An 18,874-nucleotide genomic window follows, 5' to 3' on the forward strand; every position below is an offset into this window, starting at 1 on the left:
TATTTTATTTATCTTTTCTTAACCAGTCTTGAATGTAGAGTCTGAGTCACTCCCAAATAGGACATTGATTATTTTCTAGAACCAGGATATACTCTCCATGAAGAACTCCTGTGTTAATGCAGAGTATTTGTTTCTTAAGAAATCATTTATCATCGTAAGAAGTATCCAACCTAGGCTTTTTAGAAGTCACAAACTCAAGATTCTAATATTAATTTTTTTTATATTTTGAGGAGTAGGTACAGACATGAATGAAGGACAGCTAATGGGAGACTTTGAGATTGATTCCAAACAGCTAGAAGCAGAGTCTTGGAGTCGGATAGTGGATGGCAAGTTTCTGAAACAGCAAAAGAAAGATGTGGTCAAACGGCAAGAAGTGATTTATGGTGAGATTCTTCATTTGCTCTGCTTACATTTGATTTGCATTGTTCAACATTTTTAAACTAGTGATTTGATAGGCTGTGGAAAAATCAACTTTTGATTTTTAAGATTTTAAAGATTTCCTTTAAAAACTTTGAGGTACACAAACAAGTTCTTATTTGTATCCTTTTCTTCCTTTGCCCTATTCTATTTCTTTTTCATTCTCTTGAGTGTTTTATTTATATATGAGTGCTCAGTTGCACAGCAGTCCTAGGAAGAGATCTCTTATGAAAGTGCAGTTTTGAGCCAAGCATGGTAGCACATCCTTGTAATCCCAGCAGCTCAGGAGGCTGAGGCAAGAGGATCACAAGTTCAAATCCAGCTCAGCAACTTAGTGAGGCCCTAAGCAATTTAGCAAGACTTTGTCTCATAATAAAAAATTAAAAGGTCTGGGGAGGTGGCTCAGTGGTAAGTGCCCCTGGCTTCAATTCCCACTACCAAAAAAAAAGAAAAAAAAGGAGAAAGTGCAGTTTTGTTCCTCAGCTACACTAGAAAATAGATGAAATATAAGTTGTTTATAGGGAACAGAAATAGTCATTTATGAGAGGTGCTGAATCCAGTGAAGCATTCTTGGTGTAAGCAGTACTTAAGTATACCTGTCATCAGAAAATAGTGTTGGGTAATGTGAAAAGTAGAGGATTAAGATGAGAATACCTTAGGAAAAATACAGCTATTGAGCCAGTTTTAAAGTTTAAATTGAATTCCAAAATAACCTTATGACTGTAGCAGCTGATCTTTGAAGGACAATGCTCTTTTAAATTAAAAATAAAAATTGTTGATCTCTGTCCTCCTTCCCAGAGTTAATGCAGACAGAGTTCCATCACATCCGAACTCTCAAGATCATGAGTGATGTGTACAGTCGGGGGATGATGACAGATCTGCTCTTTGAGCAGCAGATGGTGGAAAAGCTGTTTCCCTGTTTGGATGAGCTGATTGGTATCCATAGCCAGTTCTTTCAGAGGATTCTGGAGCGGAAGAAGGAGTCTGTGGTGGATAAAAGTGAAAAGAACTTTCTTATCAAGAGGATAGGGGATGTGCTTGTAAATCAGGTGAGCCACGGGAAGGGTCTCTGGTTCTTCTCACTTGTTGTGAGGGGGAAAAGTGAAGCCTCGGGGCTCAGGAACCATACATTCACATCTCAGTTCTGCCTTTTACCTGTGTAAGCTTAGGGAAGTTAATCTCTCTAAGCCTTGATTTCCTTTTCTATAAAAAAGAACAATAGGGATTCTCTGCTTTTGCTATTTTAAAAAGTTAAAGGGAAGTATCTGTATGTATGTGTGTGTGATATATAGATAAATATGTTATATATCAATACCTAACACACAGTAGATAACACAGTAAAAAAGAGTTGGAAATCAAAGAATACTTATTGGAAATCTTCACCTTTGCCCTGTGGCTCAAATCAGAAGGATCTCATTTACAAAAAAAAAAACAAACAAAAAACTGCTGAACATAGAAAATTGAACAAGAGACTGTCTGTGAAATACATAACTAAAATATGTATTGTTGATATTTTTATCATAGTGGTATGGTTTTACTCCCACTCTAAGAAAATTTATCTAAAAGTTATTTTGATACTTGCAGATGTATTTGTCACAAGCAGCTATTAATGGTTTCTTCAGAAAATTTTCTTGAAAAAAATAAAACTTCAGGTATAACACACGTACAATTAGTATTTTTTTCCCCCATCAAATCTCTGCTTTTGTGAAGGAACAGAGGCTTAATTGCTGGAACATTTGTCTGAGAATTAGAAATTTTGTCTTTTCCTTGTATTAGCCCATTCTGCTCATTTCACTAACTCATTATTGTATTCATTCATTCTTGAAGTATTTACTGAGCATCTGGTAAATACACAGATATGTTAAACATGACTTGGACCTCTGCCTCAGGGAACTGCTATTCTAGAAGTAAAAATAGGCGTGTTGTGAAATAAATGCAAATCTGGTATGGCAGATTTGCATATTGAACAGGGGGCATCTGCAACAGAGCCTTCCAGTCATTTTCCATTCCACTCTTTCTGCCTTACCTCTCTGCCTTTAAGGCCTGCAACAGGCAATTCACCAAACCTTGACTTATATTATCATTTGTAGCTCCTTACATTTATTTATATACGTCCCCTAGTAAGATCATTGACACTGGGATTGAAATCATAGTACTGGTGTCTATTTCTGTGCACCAGTGCTGGATTTTATCTTTTAGGGCACTTGTTTTATGGTATATAGAGTATAAGTAAATAACATCTTTCTGCTGGTTTCTCCATTGGTAAGTGGGGATAGGAAAAACTACCCTGAGTCCTTTTCAAATTTTTTTTTTTTTTTTTAATATGGTGCTGAGGATTGAACCCAGGGTCTTGCACGTGCAAGGCAAGCCCTCTACTGCTGAGCCATAACCCACGCCCCAAATTCTTTTTTTTTTTTTTTTTTTTGTATAGTGCTGGGTATTGAACCAAGGGCCTTATGCATGCAAGGCAAGCACGCTGCCAACTGAGCTATAGCCCCAGTCTACTTTTCAGATTTTTTTGGTAAAGTGTAATATGTCTGAGATTTTTAGTGCATGGAAATCAGTGCTTAGCATGAATTAGATAGACACCTTACAAAAATTCACTGATTTACCCCAAGATGAACATTACTTCAGATGGATCTTTGAGATTGCACAGATTTGGGAATTATTTAAGGGTATACAGGCTTATTAAAACTGTTTACCTGAAGTAAAAGTATCTCATGAAGAAAAACCCAGCCCTTACCTTAAATTAAGGAGATCGAAGTTTTAAGACATGAAATGTATTTTTAAATCATGAAAATGTAAGTTTTATTCAGATAAAATTCTTATTCTGTAACAATCCACTCATTTAAAATGTGAAGCTAAATTGTTTTTAGTATATTCAGAGTTGTATAACCACCATCACAGTGAATTTTAAAACATTTTATCATTCCAGAAAGAAACCCCATACTCATTAGTAGTTGCTCCCTTTCACACAAAAACATCAAATTGCCCTAATCCTAGGTAACTGCTAATATATTTTCTCTTGCCTCTTCTGGACATTTCTGTATAAACATAATAAAACAATATGTGGTCCTTCATGACTGGCTTTTTTCAAGATTATAATGGTTTTCAAGATTATTCAGAATTGTAGCAACTTTGTTGCTTTTTATGACTGAATGATACTTCTTTGTATGGATACCATGTTTTATTTATTTTATCTACTGATGGACATTCTTTTTACTATTTGGGGGCTATTATGAATGATGTTGCTATGAACATTTGTGCATAAGTTTGTTTGTTTTTAAAGAGAGAAAAGAGAGAGAGAATTTTCTAATATTTATTTTTCAGTTTTTGGCAGACACAACATCTTTATTTTATTTTTATGTGGTGCTAAGGATCGAACCCAGCGCCCCGCCAGGTGAACGCATTACCGCTTGAGCCACATCCCCAACCCTGTGCATAAGTTTTTATGTAGATGTACGTTTTCATTTCTCTTGGGTATACACCTAGGAGTAGAAGTAGTAGGTCTCAAGAAAGCTCTGTGTTTGACCTTTAATGGAGTGCCAAACCATTTTCCAGAGCTGCTATCAATTTATCTTTAAGGGGAATTTATGAGAAAGCATTCTTAGCTTTTACAAATGGACTGGAAACTTTTTACAGGATGATCCCCTGAAATAGAGCGTAACCGTTATTCTCTTTCCTCTGCAGTTTTCGGGTGAGAATGCAGAACGCTTAAAGAAGACATATGGCAAGTTTTGTGGGCAACACAACCAATCCGTAAACTACTTCAAAGATCTTTATACAAAGGATAAGCGTTTTCAGGCCTTTGTAAAGGTATTAATGTGAAACATGAAAATCTCCATCAAGAGCAATACATCACTGTCAGTTTTAGCTGCAGTCTTCCTTGTGCAGAAGTTCCTAACAGTTTGTTTACTCCCTTGCAGAAGAAGATGAGCAGCTCAGTGGTAAGGAGACTTGGGATCCCAGAGTGCATATTACTTGTAACCCAGCGGATCACTAAGTACCCAGTTTTGTTCCAAAGAATATTGCAATGTACCAAAGGTGAGTCTCCTTTTTAACTCAGTTTTATATGCCATTGCACTGTTGACCAAATTCTATCCTGTAGCGCTAGAGACCACCATAGAAAGCTGTTTCATATTGCAGTACGTCTAAAAGAGAGCCTGTGCTTTATCTTGAAAACAGTTTTCTTTAGTGAAAACTTGGAATGTTATGTCACCAGACTTAGGATGGATGATAACAGGAAGGAAAAGGGAGTTATTGATTCCAAAGAGTTCAGAGCCCTGAGCAGCTAATTTCCCTGATCACTATACTGTCAGACAGTTCCACCAGTTCTTCCCATGAGTGCTAGAACTGCTGCTGCTTCTCATGTAATCACTGCATGCTGGTTTATCGTCTTAGGTTCTCCTAAGCATTTACATTAACATTAAAGATTACAAGCTAGCTAGCTATGTTAAAGATTTGGTAAAATAAAGAAATAAATAACTTGTTGCTCCTTCCTAGCCCTCCCTACTTAAAATGTAGGGTTTCTTTTATTTTGAACAGAGATATAAGTTCATATTATCTGTATTATTGAGAACTGCTAACCTTCCTTAGTATTAGACTTAAAAATGCAAGAGAGAGGAGCATGTGACCTCTGGCGTGTTGTCTGCACTCCGATAGCCTAACCACAGAGGGTGAATGATGAAGTGGAACAAAAAGGCAGGACTCCCTCCCCTTCTACTCTAGTCTGGAAGGAAGCCATTATAGCATAATTATTCTTTGTTCCAAAGACAACGAAGCAGAGCAAGAAGACCTAACTCAGTCCTTGAACCTGGTGAAGGATGTAATTGGAGCTGTAGACAGCAAAGTGGCAAGTTATGAAAAGAAAGTGCGTCTCAATGAGATTTATACAAAGACAGATAGCAAGTCAATCATGAGGATGAAGAGTGGTCAGATGTTTGCCAAGGAGGATTTGAAGCGGAAGAAGCTGGTAAGAGATGGAAGCGTGTTTCTGAAGAGTGCTGCTGGAAGGTTGAAAGGTAAGGCTCAGCTTACTTGTGTCTGACTATGTGCCTAAGGAGAAAATCCAACTATTTTATTGGAAAAATTCACCACAGTTTTTTTTTTTTTTTTTTTTTTCCTCTGGAGCCTATGTCCAAACATCACTCAGGAGCAATAATCATTTAATTGTGATTTTTAGATCAAAAAAGACTGGTTGAGCCGAGCACCGTGGCACACACTTGTAATCCCCAGCATCTCAGGAGGCTGAGACAGAAGGATTGCAAGTTCAAAGCCAGCCTCAGCAATGGCGAACTGCTAAGCAACTCAATGAGATTCTGGCTCTACAAAACAGGGCTAGGAATGTGGCTCAGTAGTTGAGTGTTCAATCCGCGGTACCCCCTTCCAAAAAAAAAAGCCTGGTTGGAAATAGTTTGCAAAAATCATATGAAATAAAATTAAGTAAACAAGGAAATGATGCAGTCAGGGAAAATGGAAAATAAGATTTTAAAAAATAAAGGGGAAAATTAAAAATTAATACAAATGTGCAAGCAGTTAAGGAAGATGCATTCTCTTATGAGAGGAATGACCAGTGTGGGATTAGGGCCTGTGGAAAAAAAGTTACAAGGAGGGAGAACTCAGTCAGCATCTGTGAGATTGAAAACACAACACTTGTTCCCAAGAGATGTTAGAGGGCCTTGCAGCTTCAGAGACCTTAAAGGTAAGTTTAACTCATATCAACCAGAAATGTTCTCTCATCTTTAAGATATAATGATGTAGGTAACTGCTATCAGAGGAGTCCTTACCATAGTCTTACCATAGAGTCTCACCATGCTTGGAACAGTATTACAGAAGCCCCAGGCAGTCAACTGTTTTCAACCATGAATGAATCTGGGATCAAAACAAAACTACTTGGAAAGAGATACTTGCTATCGAATCTGATACGTGCTGGAACAGAGAAAAGGGTGGGTAGTAGTGGAATTATTCCTGGTGGTGGGGACTAGCAAGTGTGGAAACATGGAATTGGAGAAGTAGACAGCCCAGGCTCTCAAACAGATTGCACAGTGAGTGACAGGGAAGAATGGAAAATAGGCCTGAAGAAAACTGCTGGAGCTGCACTGTAATGAGGAGCATAGTACACACCGAGGCATCAGTGGCCACTCTTGACATATGTGGGTCAGGGATGGGTGCCCAATGGAGGGGTTTTTAAAAGGAAAGGGATATATTAGACATTTTTTAGCACAGTGACTAGATGGAGTGTAGAGTTGAGTGTGAAAAGAGACTGGTGATGGAGGCATCAGGAGATGGTTGTGATTCAGGGAAGTGCTAATCCAGGCCTGCCCTGCAGTAGAGGACATGTAAGATAAGGACAGGGTAATCACAGAAAAGAAATGTCTCTTGTGCCACCAACAGCTGTGCATTTCACTGTTCTGTGATATACTTGAATCAAGCTCCTCCCTTCCAGCCCTAATGTCCTGTGATGTTCGAAGAGCTCTGCCTCAGGACTGTTTCCAAACTCACCCTTGAGGCTGTCTTTTGAGCAGGCTGACATTTCAAAAATATCTGCACACTCTTGTAAGGACCTGGATTTCCTAAAGCCACTGCTCTCTGGATCTCGCAGTATATTCTTTCCTTTGCATAGCAATTTATTGATTGATTCTCAAAATAAAAACTAATGGATTCCAACTATTGAAAAAAAAAATTGTGGTCAAGCCAGTGTCATAAGGATAGATTTTCTGGCTTGAAATGCATCTGCTGGAGAACGAATTGGTGTTTAGTCATTTTCACTCCTAAGTGAACTTGTGCCAAAACCAGCCAGTACTATGTTGAGTACTTTTGAAAAGGGTGGATTGTTTTTCTCTGATACATAGACACCAATCATATAAATGTCAGGATTCAATAAAATTGAAACTTGTGTTTTGTTTTTTCAAACACGTGAATTATCTAAAATTAAACTTCAGACAAATAAATGTGTCAAACCTAATGATAGTTTATGTAAAATTACTATAGTCTAAGTTGAAAAATTAGACCTTCCTTAAAAACGGACATCCTTCATTCTATTTTTTTATGACTATGAAGTGAATTTCACAGAAAGGGGATTCTGGTTTGGCAGAGGTTTAAGACAAGGCCAGGAGGGAGCTGCACAAATCATTTCCATCCTTTTCCCGAGGAATCATAGGCTTCACTTTCTAGAGTAAAGATATGTAAGGGACAACCTATGAGCCCTCAGTAGATGGCTCAGAGATGTCAAGCTGTCCTTAAGAGAGTAATGGAAAAATGTCACTTTGTAGTCCTAGAAGATTACTCAAAGCAAGAGTTTGTGGAGTTTGGGGAAGTTGTTGTTTTGTTTTTATGTGTTTAATTCTTGCAACCAGTTAAGAGATGTTAATCTGGCTTTGGTTTGGGAAAGGAGGGGCTGCAGTTGAAAGCCAGGGCCTCACATCTGCCAAGCATATGTATATGTTTTAATAAAAAGGAAGAGAAGGCTGTTATCACAAAGACATTGAAGAGGACTACTGCCTATGGGAGCTGGGAACAGACCTCTGTATTCACTTGTACTTATGATACCAGAGAGTGTCTGCAGAGGCCCTTCTTGTTCTTTTGGGGGCACAGAAGAAATCTACTTTTTGTTAGACTTAGATACTTCTGTATATCAACTTTCATGGCTATTGTTTCCCATGACTGTAATCATAAGTTGAGAAAGATTATAATGTGAGAATTTTGTGGAAAATGTTGCTCTAGGTTGCTGTTTAACATTGGTTGAAATAAAAATTTAAAACTTTATTCTTAAAAGCATTCTTAAAATCTTGCCCTCTAAAATGTATCTTTTCAGGACTGAGTATTTAAACTTTTCCAAGATAAGGCTTTGGTGATAAACCCCATTTTTAAATGCCTTTAGAAATCTAGTGACTGGGACTAGTCCTACGGAACTGTAAAACTGCTGCATTGAGGAAGAGTGTGATCTCAGACCATAGTTTACCCTTGTGGGGTGTATGACTGAAACTCCTTCAGTAAAAACCCTTCTGGCTGTAGTTAACTATTTAGTGATCATTGTTCCCTCTTATCTTTCTCCATTGCTGCTTTTCAGAGGTCCAAGCAGTTCTTCTCACTGACATTTTAGTTTTCCTTCAAGAAAAAGACCAGAAGTACATCTTTGCATCATTGGTAAGCTGAATTGTTACTTTCTTCTGCTTGGAATTAATACTATCCAAAACAACTAGGTTAGGTGTGGAGTATAATCACTAACTCATGGTTCACCCACCCTCTGAAAATTAAATGGCTCAGGATCAATTCCTGTAATTTCTTACATAGCCTCATGATTTTCTGTTGTTCCTTCCCACTGCCAAAATTATTTTTCTATTCTCTCACAATCCTTTTTATTGCCCAGAATGTTTGATGATTTGAATAGAAATTTGTCACTGAAGTGATTCTCATGATTTGATCTCATAAGTGGTGCTCATGTGTGATATGTCTGTGGGGAACCTGGAGTCATTATGTGAAAAACATGACTAGAAGCTTTATAGCTATAGACTATCATCTCCTTTTTGGAAATCTTTTTCTGTTTTTTAAAATTGAAATGAAATAGTAATATATTTATCTTTATCCTAAAATTGCCATTATTCTTTTAATCCATACGCACTTAAACAGTATCTGGTCTTCTCTTACATAAGAGTTGTTCTTAAAAGTTAGAACATTGTATACATATCTTATATTTGCCCTTCCCCATTTTCTAGGACCAGAAATCAACAGTGATCTCTTTAAAGAAGCTGATCGTAAGAGAAGTGGCACATGAGGAGAAAGGTCTATTCCTGATCAGTATGGGAATAAAAGATCCAGAGATGGTAGAGGTCCATGCCAGCTCCAAAGAGGAACGAAACAGCTGGATTCAGATCATTCAGGACACAATCAATACACTGTAAGTGAAACACTAGGGCCCACCCTTCCTAGACCTCTTGATAACTCTGTAATTTCATAATAGATCAGGCAGTAATCAGAGTAATTGATACCTTAGGAATTTTTTGTTTTGTCTTTTCTTTTGATTTTATTAGGAACAGAGATGAAGATGAAGGAATTCCTAGTGAGAATGAGGAAGAAAAGAAAGTGCTGGATACCAAAGCCCGGGAGTTAAAAGGTAACTGTTGGTCACTGGTCCAGGGCCTTTGTCTGTGGAAAATCTATGATTGCAAAAGACTGTTAGTGGTTTCCAGAGGTACTGGCTGCTCCTCAGCTCCAGAGCTATCTCAGCAGGCCTTGACAACAGAGAAATGAAGAGTTCCTAACAAAACAGTCTTGGCAAAGAATGGCTATAAGAATGGTCCAATATTAGATCAAGAGAATGTTAATTGTCTTTTTAGCATCAGTATTCCTGGACCCTGATGATATTCTTTGTGTTTATCACAGAGAATTTACCAAATTTCATGGTCACATCTAAGATTAAAGCAAAGGAAGAAAGGTATCTGAGGAACATAATCCTCCTGTTAATCTTCCTGTCAGTCCTGGCTTTCTCAGTCATCTATACGTTCATAAATGAGTAGTGAGGTGGTTTGGGAAGAAAAGTACTTATTGATCATGTTTGACCACTATTTATTATCTGCTTTTTCTTATCAGTACTCTACAAGACAAATATTTTATTTCTTATTGTGCAGGTGAGATACTGAGGACCCCAAAGGCCAAACAATCTAGAGTCAAATGTATAGCTAGTGACTGAGCCAAAATTATAATTCCTATCAGGATGAGATAAACAGAAGGACCTGATACTCATCCCCTTCACATGGCTTATTGCATGTTCCTAAGTAAAGACTGCTTTGAGTAGAAATCAGGCTGAAAGTCAAGTAAATGTAAACACTAAGGTGTTGTTAGTCCTTTAAGCTGTATAAAGGGATAGCATTCTGTTTCATTGAAGGGAAAAAAATGGACAGGTTTAGGCTGGAGCCAATTTTATCAAGTTTTTATCTTACATATCAAATGATTAGGATGACAAGGATAACGTTAACATTTGTTAGGCACCTGGCTAGGTGTCCTACTAGATACTAGGGGAAACTCACACTCCAACAATGTAGACATAAGGGAATGACAGGCCACAAAGTGGTTATGAGACCCATAAACACATATAAAGTGTGGGAGATCTGCTCATCTGCCTCTGATAAGTTACAGAGAAGTTAATGCCTGAGCTACATCTGAAAAAAAAATTATCTCCCTGAATTAGATAAGGGATTGGATGTATCTGCAAAGAATGACAGTTTTGAGGTATCTGGAGGGTCAAGGCTAATTGACAAGACAACAGCTTAAGCTGGGAAGGAACCAGGTCTTGAAAGGAAACAAGGGCTTAATGATAAAATTTTAAAAAATAGTTTTAATATGTGTTGGAACCCATTAAGACAATTGCTGGAGGGAGTGGGGGTCCACTGGTAATAGATCAGTTTGGAGACTCTTAGGTCAAGATATGTGAGAAATAAGATGGAGGACTGATGTGAATAGGAAATAAGATTATTAAAACTTGGTCAACTAGGGGCTGGGGATGTGGCTCAAGTGGTAGCACGTTTGCCTAGCATGCGTGCAGCCTGGGTTCGATCCTCAGCACCACATACAAACAAAGATGTTGTGTCCGCCAAAAAAACTGAAAAATAAATATTAAAAAATTCTTTAAAAAAAAAAAACTTGGTCAACTGGATGTGAATGATGGAACAGAGTGAGGAGACAAAATCTCTCTCAGGACTCTAAATTGGTAACCTGAAGGATTGGGAGTGCTGAGGAAGAGACCATAAGCTAAAGGAAAGAGTAGGATAGCAAGACCAGAAAACAGATTGGTTTCTGACATCCTGAAAATAAGCCATCTCATTAGAGATGGCCACTTGACAGTGGGGCTCAGAGGTTTGACACTCAAAGAGAGAACAGGATTTGAAATGCTTGTTGGGAATTATTAGCATACAGGAGGTAATTAAAACCATGGGAGTGAGATCCCCAAGCAGAAAAGTGTAAAAAGTATAGAAAACAGCAGAAGTTGGAACCATGGGAGGAACCCAGCTATGCCACTCCCTGGCAGATGGCAGATCCATAAAGTGCCCTGAGAAAGAGTGATAGGAATAAAACTGATGTATTCAAGTGAAGGAGGGAAATTGTCTCAAAAGGAGGAAGTAATCATCTGTTGGAAAAGACCTAAAACTAGGACTGGGGCTGCAGCTCAGTGGCAGAGCACTAGCCTAATACATGTGACGTATTGGGTTTGATCCTCAGCACCACATAAAAATAAATGAATAAAATAAAGGCATTTTGTCCATGTACAACTAAAAAAAAAAAAAAAAAAACCTAAAACTAAACTAAAGGATCTCTGGCTGGGTACTGTGGCACACACCTGTAGTCCCAGCTACTTAGGAGGCTGAGGCAGAAGAACCACGAATTCAAGGCCAGTCAGGACAACTTGGTGAGATTCTGTCTCAATACAGAATAAAAAGATCTGAGGAAGTGTCTCGGAGGCAGAATGCTTGCCTAGAATGCTAGAGATCCAAGGTTCAATCACCAGCACCACGAAAAACGAAAAGCTGTCTTTGAATTCAGTAATGAAAGCAGTTTGCTGAATGGTGGGGCCAAATCAGGAGAGAAATGGGTTGAAAAATAAAAAGCCAAATAAGGGAGCAGAAACACAAAGTACAGACTTATTTGGTTAGATATTCCAAGGTGATCTTCCAGGTAGCAATTATAGATTATAAACTTGATAACTGCCTGCAAAATGAAAAGGAGTAGGGGCTTGGATTGTGGCACAGTGGTAGCGCACTTGCCTAGCATGCATGAGGCACTGGGTTCAATTCTCAGCACCACATACAAATAAATAAAATAAAGGTCCATCAACAACTAAAAAATATTTTTAAAAAAATGAAAAGGGGTAGAGGAAGCCATTTTCTGTCTTGGCCTTTTCCATAAATTACCACAAGGTGGAGCTCATGTTTTAGTCATCTTAAAATTCTAAACAAATCACTAATGAGTTTTCTCCATCCACCCTAAAGAACAACTTCAGCAGAAGGACCAACAGATCCTCCTCTTATTGGAAGAAAAGGAGATGATTTTCCGGGACATGACTGAGTGCAGCACTCCCTTGCCAGAGGATTGCTCCCCAACTCAAAGCCCTAGAACTCTCTTCCGCTCGAACACAGAGGAGGCTCTCAAAGGTGGACCTTTAATGAAAAGTGCAATAAATGAGGGTAACTACCATTTAGTATTACTCCTTCTTTGGCCTCTCCCAATGTGGATTAAACACTGTTAACAGTTTTTACTGTGTTATTGTAAAATAAAGCACCGATACAGAAAATTAGAGTAAACCCTTGGCTCAATTATCAGTTGAGCATCCTTATACAAGTCAAGAAGTACAATGTAGCCAAACACCCTAAAAGCCCCTCCAGGTACCCTGTTCCCATCACATCTCCCTCCTTCCAATAGGAGCAGATATTTCTGCCCTCACTAGTAATTACACACTGTCCCCTTCTTTGTATATAGTCTGTGTTTGAATCATCTGAGCTGTTTAAACTAAAGGTGAGTATTATTCATACTGCAGTTCTGGCCTCTCTTTCCTTCAAATTCACAGCTGAGTTCAGAGGCTTAATTGCTCAGAATTGATTCCTTTTGGCAAGCTGTGTTTTTGTAGTGTTGCATTCTTTATCAGGAGGCACCAAATATGTAATTGACTCCCCTTTTATGTTGCTGTTATTTTTGGGGGGAGGAGTTGGTAACATAGGAAAAATAGGGTAAATTCTTGGGGTTTTTTTCCCCCTCCCTTTATTTATCAGTTTCCAAAGTTAGTAAATTGGTTTATGGTCCTTCTGAAGGGAGGAACCATACTTTTTTTTCTTTTTAATATTATTATTATTTTTAATAATAATATTTTTTAATAATATTATTATTTTAATATTTATTCCTTTTTTCACCTATTGAGCCATTTTCTGTTGAATCTGGGGTATAGCTCAGTGGTAGAGCCTATGGATCACTGATGTTCAATCAAAAATAAATAAAATAAATATGGAGGATTCATGGTTTTAAACATGCTCACTGAGTTCCAAGTTATTGCAATTCTCAATGTCATTTAAAGCTCAGAGTGTCCCATGTTTGCAAGTGAGCATCTCTTTGTTTGACTTTGCATTATGTAGCATGACCATAGTCATCTGAGAACTCTTTTTACTATCTGGTAGAGTAAGATGGTCCAGGCTCATCTTGATTGTTTTCTGTCCCAGATAGGAATCAACCATTTTCCCAAGAGCTCTAATTTTTTTTAGTGGAAAATAATATTTTAAAACTATAATATGGACACTGGGGATGGTCAATATTACTCAATATGTCATTGTTGCTAGCTTGGGCTTTTTCAGTGGACAGAGTTGGGTGAATATATTTATATGAATTCATGTTGATGTATCTAATCAAATTGTGAAGTATAGGGATTTTTTAACCTAATGTCTCATATTACATCTCTGTCCTTTCTTCCACCTTATGAATCTTCATTCTCGAAGATGCGTCATAGAATTGAATATCCTGTATTTACTTACTGTCTTTATTCTACTTTAACACACACATCAGTGTCAAATAAATAATACTGGTACTCCTGCTACCAAACATAGTTTTTGTACATTAGCCCCATTCTCCCTGTGTATTTAAGTAGGTGTTCTGTGTCTATACTGTCAGCTTGTAACTATTTATACTGAGCTCTCCTTTCATACTCTTGTTCTACAAGCTCATAAAATTAAAGCTTACCATCAGTCTTTAGGTCAGTGTCCCTCTATTCATTATGGTTGTCTGAAGCTTATCTCCAGGAGATACCTTAGGAAAGCCTTATGAGAATAATATCCTGAATTCGTGCATGTCAGTAATCACTTGAGCATTTTGTACTTGAAAATCTCTTCTGCTGGATGTAAAATTCTTGGCCTGTTTTTTTCTTCCCTTGGATGTGTTAGTTTTCTCCAATATTACTTTGTTTTGTACTGGCATAAAGTGTTGCTCTCAGAGGCTGATGACTATTTGATTTTCCCATGGAAGTCACTTGCTTAGATGACCAAAGGATTTTTTTTTTTTTTTAAGTCCAAGTAGTTGTATTAGACTGCTTTCTTGTTGGTTGTTTTGGTTGAGTGTCTGTTTTGATGTGGTCACAGGTTTCAAAACAGAGGCATTCCTGAATCACAGACTTCAGGTATTCTTCCTGTTCCCTGGGTGGTTTACTTCTCTAGGAACTGCATTTGCCCAAGTGATCGTCCATCTTGCATATTTTCAGTATTTATTACTTTACTTTTAATACTTTTTATCTCTTCATCTTTTTAATATTTATTCCTTTTTTTTTTTTTTTACCTGTTGAGCCGGGGTTTTTTTGTTTGTTTGTTTGTTTCAATTCTGTGAGTGTTGCCACCTCATCTCTTCTTCTAATTTTGACTTAGGTTTTTTCACATCTTGTTTGTTTTCTCAACGTGTTTAAGCATTTTTGTTTTCTGTATAATCTTTCTGCTATGCTTTTTTTTTTATTATTGTCTTTAAGGAAGTTACTCCCCTTGTTCTGTACCCTCCCTCCATTTCTTAACTTTATATGGGATTCAGCTTCAGTACTTTTATATGAAATTAGTTTTTAAACTTTGAGGTTCAGATAACTTTTCTACTTGGTAGTTCTCTTATTTTTGTGTGGTTTTGTTGTAATACCAGGGATCAAATCTACGGGTGCTCTGTCACTGAGCTACCCGCCCCAACCCTTTTTATTTTGACTAAGTTGCTGAGGCTGCCACAGTGCCCAGCTTTTGTAGGATTTTTTTTTTTTTAATGTAATGCTTGTTATGATATTTCCTGCCTCTGATTCTCTCAGGACCTTCTTTCTTTCATTCCTGTTGTCCCTCTTCTGCTCAACTTTTAGCACTTTCTCCTTTCTGTAGGCTCTGCTCTAGAAAAGAGCCCAAATTGGTGAGATTTGAGAAGTCAGATGCTTAGGTTCCTCGAGCCCCTTGAACCCCTTGCCATCAGAGGGACCAAAACCCCACCAGTTTTACTTGATGTTTTCACATTGACCTACCTTGCTTTCAGGGATTATCTTTGGGTCTAATTCCAGAAGCCATGCTCCTTCCAGTAAATTACTCTGCCTTCCTTAAACTGTCAAATTTCCCAGATTTAATAAAAGTAAAGTTGAAGGTTCATCTTGAAATGTTTCCATAGAATCCAGCTAAAACGTATACCCTGAACTGAGTCATTCTGGACCAGAAAAGTCACCTAGTCACTCTGAGAACATCCTCATCCTGCTCCCTGTACATATCATGCATTACCATGACATGTTTTCCTCCTCATTGAAAAACTGAAGGTCAGCTTTGTGTGTTACCTTTTTTCCAGTGGAGATCCTTCAGGGTTTGGTGAGTGGAAGCCTGGGAGGTGTACTTGGGCAAGCCATCAGCAGCCCTGTTGAGCAAGAAGTCATGGCTGGCCCTATTTCTCTGCCCCGGAGAGCGGAGACCTTTGGAGGGTTTGACAGCCATCAGATGAGTGCTTCCAAAGGTAAGCAGTCCTTGACTCTCCCACACAACTAAAAATGACTTGTATTCTGGTAGCTCCATCTTGTCTGTCCTATTTAATCAATAAATGTTTTAGTGGCATTCTAAAACACTCAGTCATTGGGCTGGGAATGTGGCCCAAGCGGTAGCGCGCTTGCCTGGCATGCACAGGGTGCTGGGTTCAATCCTCAGCACCACATAAAAATAAAATAAAGATGTTGTATCCACCGAAAACTAAAACATGAATATTAAAAAATTCTCTCTCTCTTTCTCAAAAAACAAAAACAAAAACTCAGTCATGTTCATTTTGACTAACAAAAAATATTCTTCTGTGATCTCAGCTAAGCTATAGCCAAAGAAATAATAATATAGATTGAGCATCCCTAACCCCCAAATTCAAAGTCCAAAATCCAGAACTTCTAGAGTGCTGAAATGATGCCACAAATGAAAAAATCCACACTTAGTGGATAGTCAGAACATAGGCATGCTAAAAATATTGTATAAAATTACCTTCAGTCTGTGTATAAAGGTATATGTGAAACAAATGAATTTTGTGTTTTGGCATGGTCCTGTTCTCAAGATAACTCATAACATGCATATATCCCAAAACCTGGAAAAAAAAACCCAAAGTTCAAAACATTATGATCCCATGCATTTAGACAAGGCAGGGATATTCAACCTTACTTGGTTTTCCTTCCTGCTTCTAGGGCTTTTGCATGAGTGAAATTACTAATAATGGTTTAGACTCCAAGTAGATTTTCCTTTGGAGGGCAGGGGAAGTATTAATACAATTCAGAAATATCATATCCCTAAATTATCTATATCATATTCTTTGCTTGGCTAGTCTCTTTCACAACTTAAAAACAACAACTAAAAACAGCTTTGTTTTTTATTTAGGAGGTGAGAAGGAAGAAGGAGATGATGGGCAAGATCTTAGGAGAACAGAATCAGATAGTGGTCTGAAAAAGGTATTTATTTCTAGAACACATTATATCTGAACCTCTTTGGCACTTTCCTCAGAATTCAAAACTTTTAAAATTATTCTACTTTAATCTTATTTTGGATGCTTGACTTTCTACTTTTAGTAAAATTCTATTTTGAGGGAAAGCACAGTATTCAAAAAGACTATACAATTGAGAATCCCACATCATTGGCGCTTTGTCCTCCCTGGTTTAGATTTATTTTAGAGTGTAAACACTTTGTTTACATTCTTAATTCCACCATCTTTCTGCCAGGACCAGTTTCATTAAGAGGTTTGTTTTAGCCCCCCCAACAAACCTGATCTCTTTATATGACTTTAGTAATAAATAGTTGAACCTTAGAACTATACTACCTTCCAGTGAGAGTAGAAAAGAAAAAAATAGGAAACTACAGTGTAACTTAGAAACAGATTGCATATAACTTTTGCATCAAGATCATCATTTTTTAAATGTGTATTTTTTGTTTTAAGGGTGGAAATGCTAACCTGGTATTTATGCTTAAAAGAAACAGTGAGGTAAGGACATTATGAACTATATAAAAGAATATGTATTTCTAATCATTGTTAAGAATATTCTTTTTTGTTTTGCTGTTATAAACAAGCTAACTCCTGGCTATAATCTATTTATGAAAACCATACAATTGTCCATTTCCTCTGCCATTTCCTCGGCCTTAGGCACTATCTTGGAATTTTGCCAGTGAAAGTATTGTCCTAAGGCTATTTCCAATTCTCTGTCCTTAAGAGCTTCTTGCTTTTCTTCAGCTTTCTCTACACAGGGCTGTGAAGCCCTATTGGTGATTTTCTTTAGTCCAAGTTCACATAGTACAATTTGTACTAACGTTTCCTATAACACAAACCTTATCCCAAAAGTCAAAAGTCTGAACATGGGAATTTAACTTACTGCATAGTAATATTTTCCTCTTTCAAGAACTAAAGTTGAATTTGCTTCTTTGAACACTGTCTTTCATGCAGTATGGTATGTGAAGGAGCAAAGTAAAGTAGCCTTAGGGTCCTCCCAGGTGGAAGTCTGACCCTGATGCTAGTCTCCTGTAACTGCCCTCAGCTGAGCTCTCTGCCTGACCCTGCAGGGTACCAGCACTGCTGTCCCTCAGACCCTCCCTGACTCCTTTGGATAAAATCAGCTTCAGAGTCACAGCTGTGTCCACGATTAGCTTATTCTGAACCTCTACCTTTGTGTGTAAGCAGACTAGAATCAGATAAAGTGATAGTAGCTTCTTTTCATGGGCGGGGGTGACGTACCAGAGATTGAACCTGGGGCATTTAACCACCAAGGCACATCCACAGTATTTTTAATTTTTTTTTATTTTGAGGCAGGGTCTTGCTAAGATTACTAAGGGTTTAGTGAAGTTACCAAGGATGACCTCAAACTGTGATCCTTCTGCATCAGCCTCCCAAGTCACTGAGTTTACAAGCATGCACCGCCACACCTGGTTGTGATAGTTGGGTTTCAGGGAGCACCTCTCAAGGATATTCTTTTAGTTTCTGTCTTCTTGCATTTAACATAAGAGCTTAAATCCCTGCAGAGCTTCATTTTGAATTTTTAAATTAAAGGAAATCATTCCTCCTCACCCCCCCCACCCCCAAAAATGAACCCTATTGTATTTTGTTTGTTGGCATAAAGTCTAATATAGCAGTCACCTGAATGCATCCTATTTTGGTGTGTTTATTCCTGAAGTGGCAAGACTACTTTGTTTTTGAGGCATTCCAGTATAAAGTACATACTATAGTGGGCAGCTAGGGCAGATCTTCTGTCTTTCTAGAGTAAACTTAAATAAGGAATAAAAACTATTTTGAAAATAACTATGCTTGGTAACTACGTTTTGGGGTTTTGTTTTTAAATTTATCGAATAAGTATAATCCCACCATTGAGTAATAACTTGTGATAAATGTTTGCTTATATTTCCAACATTTTCTTCTATTTGATATGTCTCTGTGTATGAGTGTTGTGAAAATAGTTTTATACAATTTGTATAAGTACCTC

General features: G+C 37.7%; 1 protein-coding gene across 14 annotated transcripts in view; it reads left to right on the top strand.

The window, feature by feature from the left end:
• Akap13 (A-kinase anchoring protein 13) overlaps positions 1-18,874 on the top strand; it is a 353,536-nt gene that overhangs the window by 324,825 nt on the left and 9,837 nt on the right. For 10 of the 14 annotated variants that reach the window (XM_046436733.2, XM_046436768.2, XM_046436778.2 and 7 more), the window contains 12 exons: positions 231-383; positions 1,216-1,466; positions 4,108-4,233; positions 4,344-4,461; positions 5,190-5,438; positions 8,486-8,562; positions 9,132-9,313; positions 9,447-9,529; positions 12,399-12,593; positions 15,736-15,897; positions 16,791-16,861; positions 17,344-17,388. In XM_046436733.2, coding sequence (XP_046292689.1) covers positions 231-383; positions 1,216-1,466; positions 4,108-4,233; positions 4,344-4,461; positions 5,190-5,438; positions 8,486-8,562; positions 9,132-9,313; positions 9,447-9,529; positions 12,399-12,593; positions 15,736-15,897; positions 16,791-16,861; positions 17,344-17,388 — 1,712 coding nt within the window. The remainder of the gene's footprint in view (positions 1-230; positions 384-1,215; positions 1,467-4,107; positions 4,234-4,343; positions 4,462-5,189; positions 5,439-8,485; positions 8,563-9,131; positions 9,314-9,446; positions 9,530-12,398; positions 12,594-15,735; positions 15,898-16,790; positions 16,862-17,343; positions 17,389-18,874) is intronic. The other 4 variants (XM_046436759.2, XM_046436806.2, XM_046436742.2 and 1 more) reach the window with 3 other exon arrangements.

The sequence above is a fragment of the Marmota monax genome, unplaced genomic scaffold (genome assembly GCF_021218885.2).
Source record: "Marmota monax isolate L192 unplaced genomic scaffold, Marmota_monax_Labrador192_F-V1.1 WCK01_AAM20220418_F8-fsc00005, whole genome shotgun sequence".
Taxonomy (NCBI): domain Eukaryota; kingdom Metazoa; phylum Chordata; class Mammalia; order Rodentia; family Sciuridae; genus Marmota; species Marmota monax.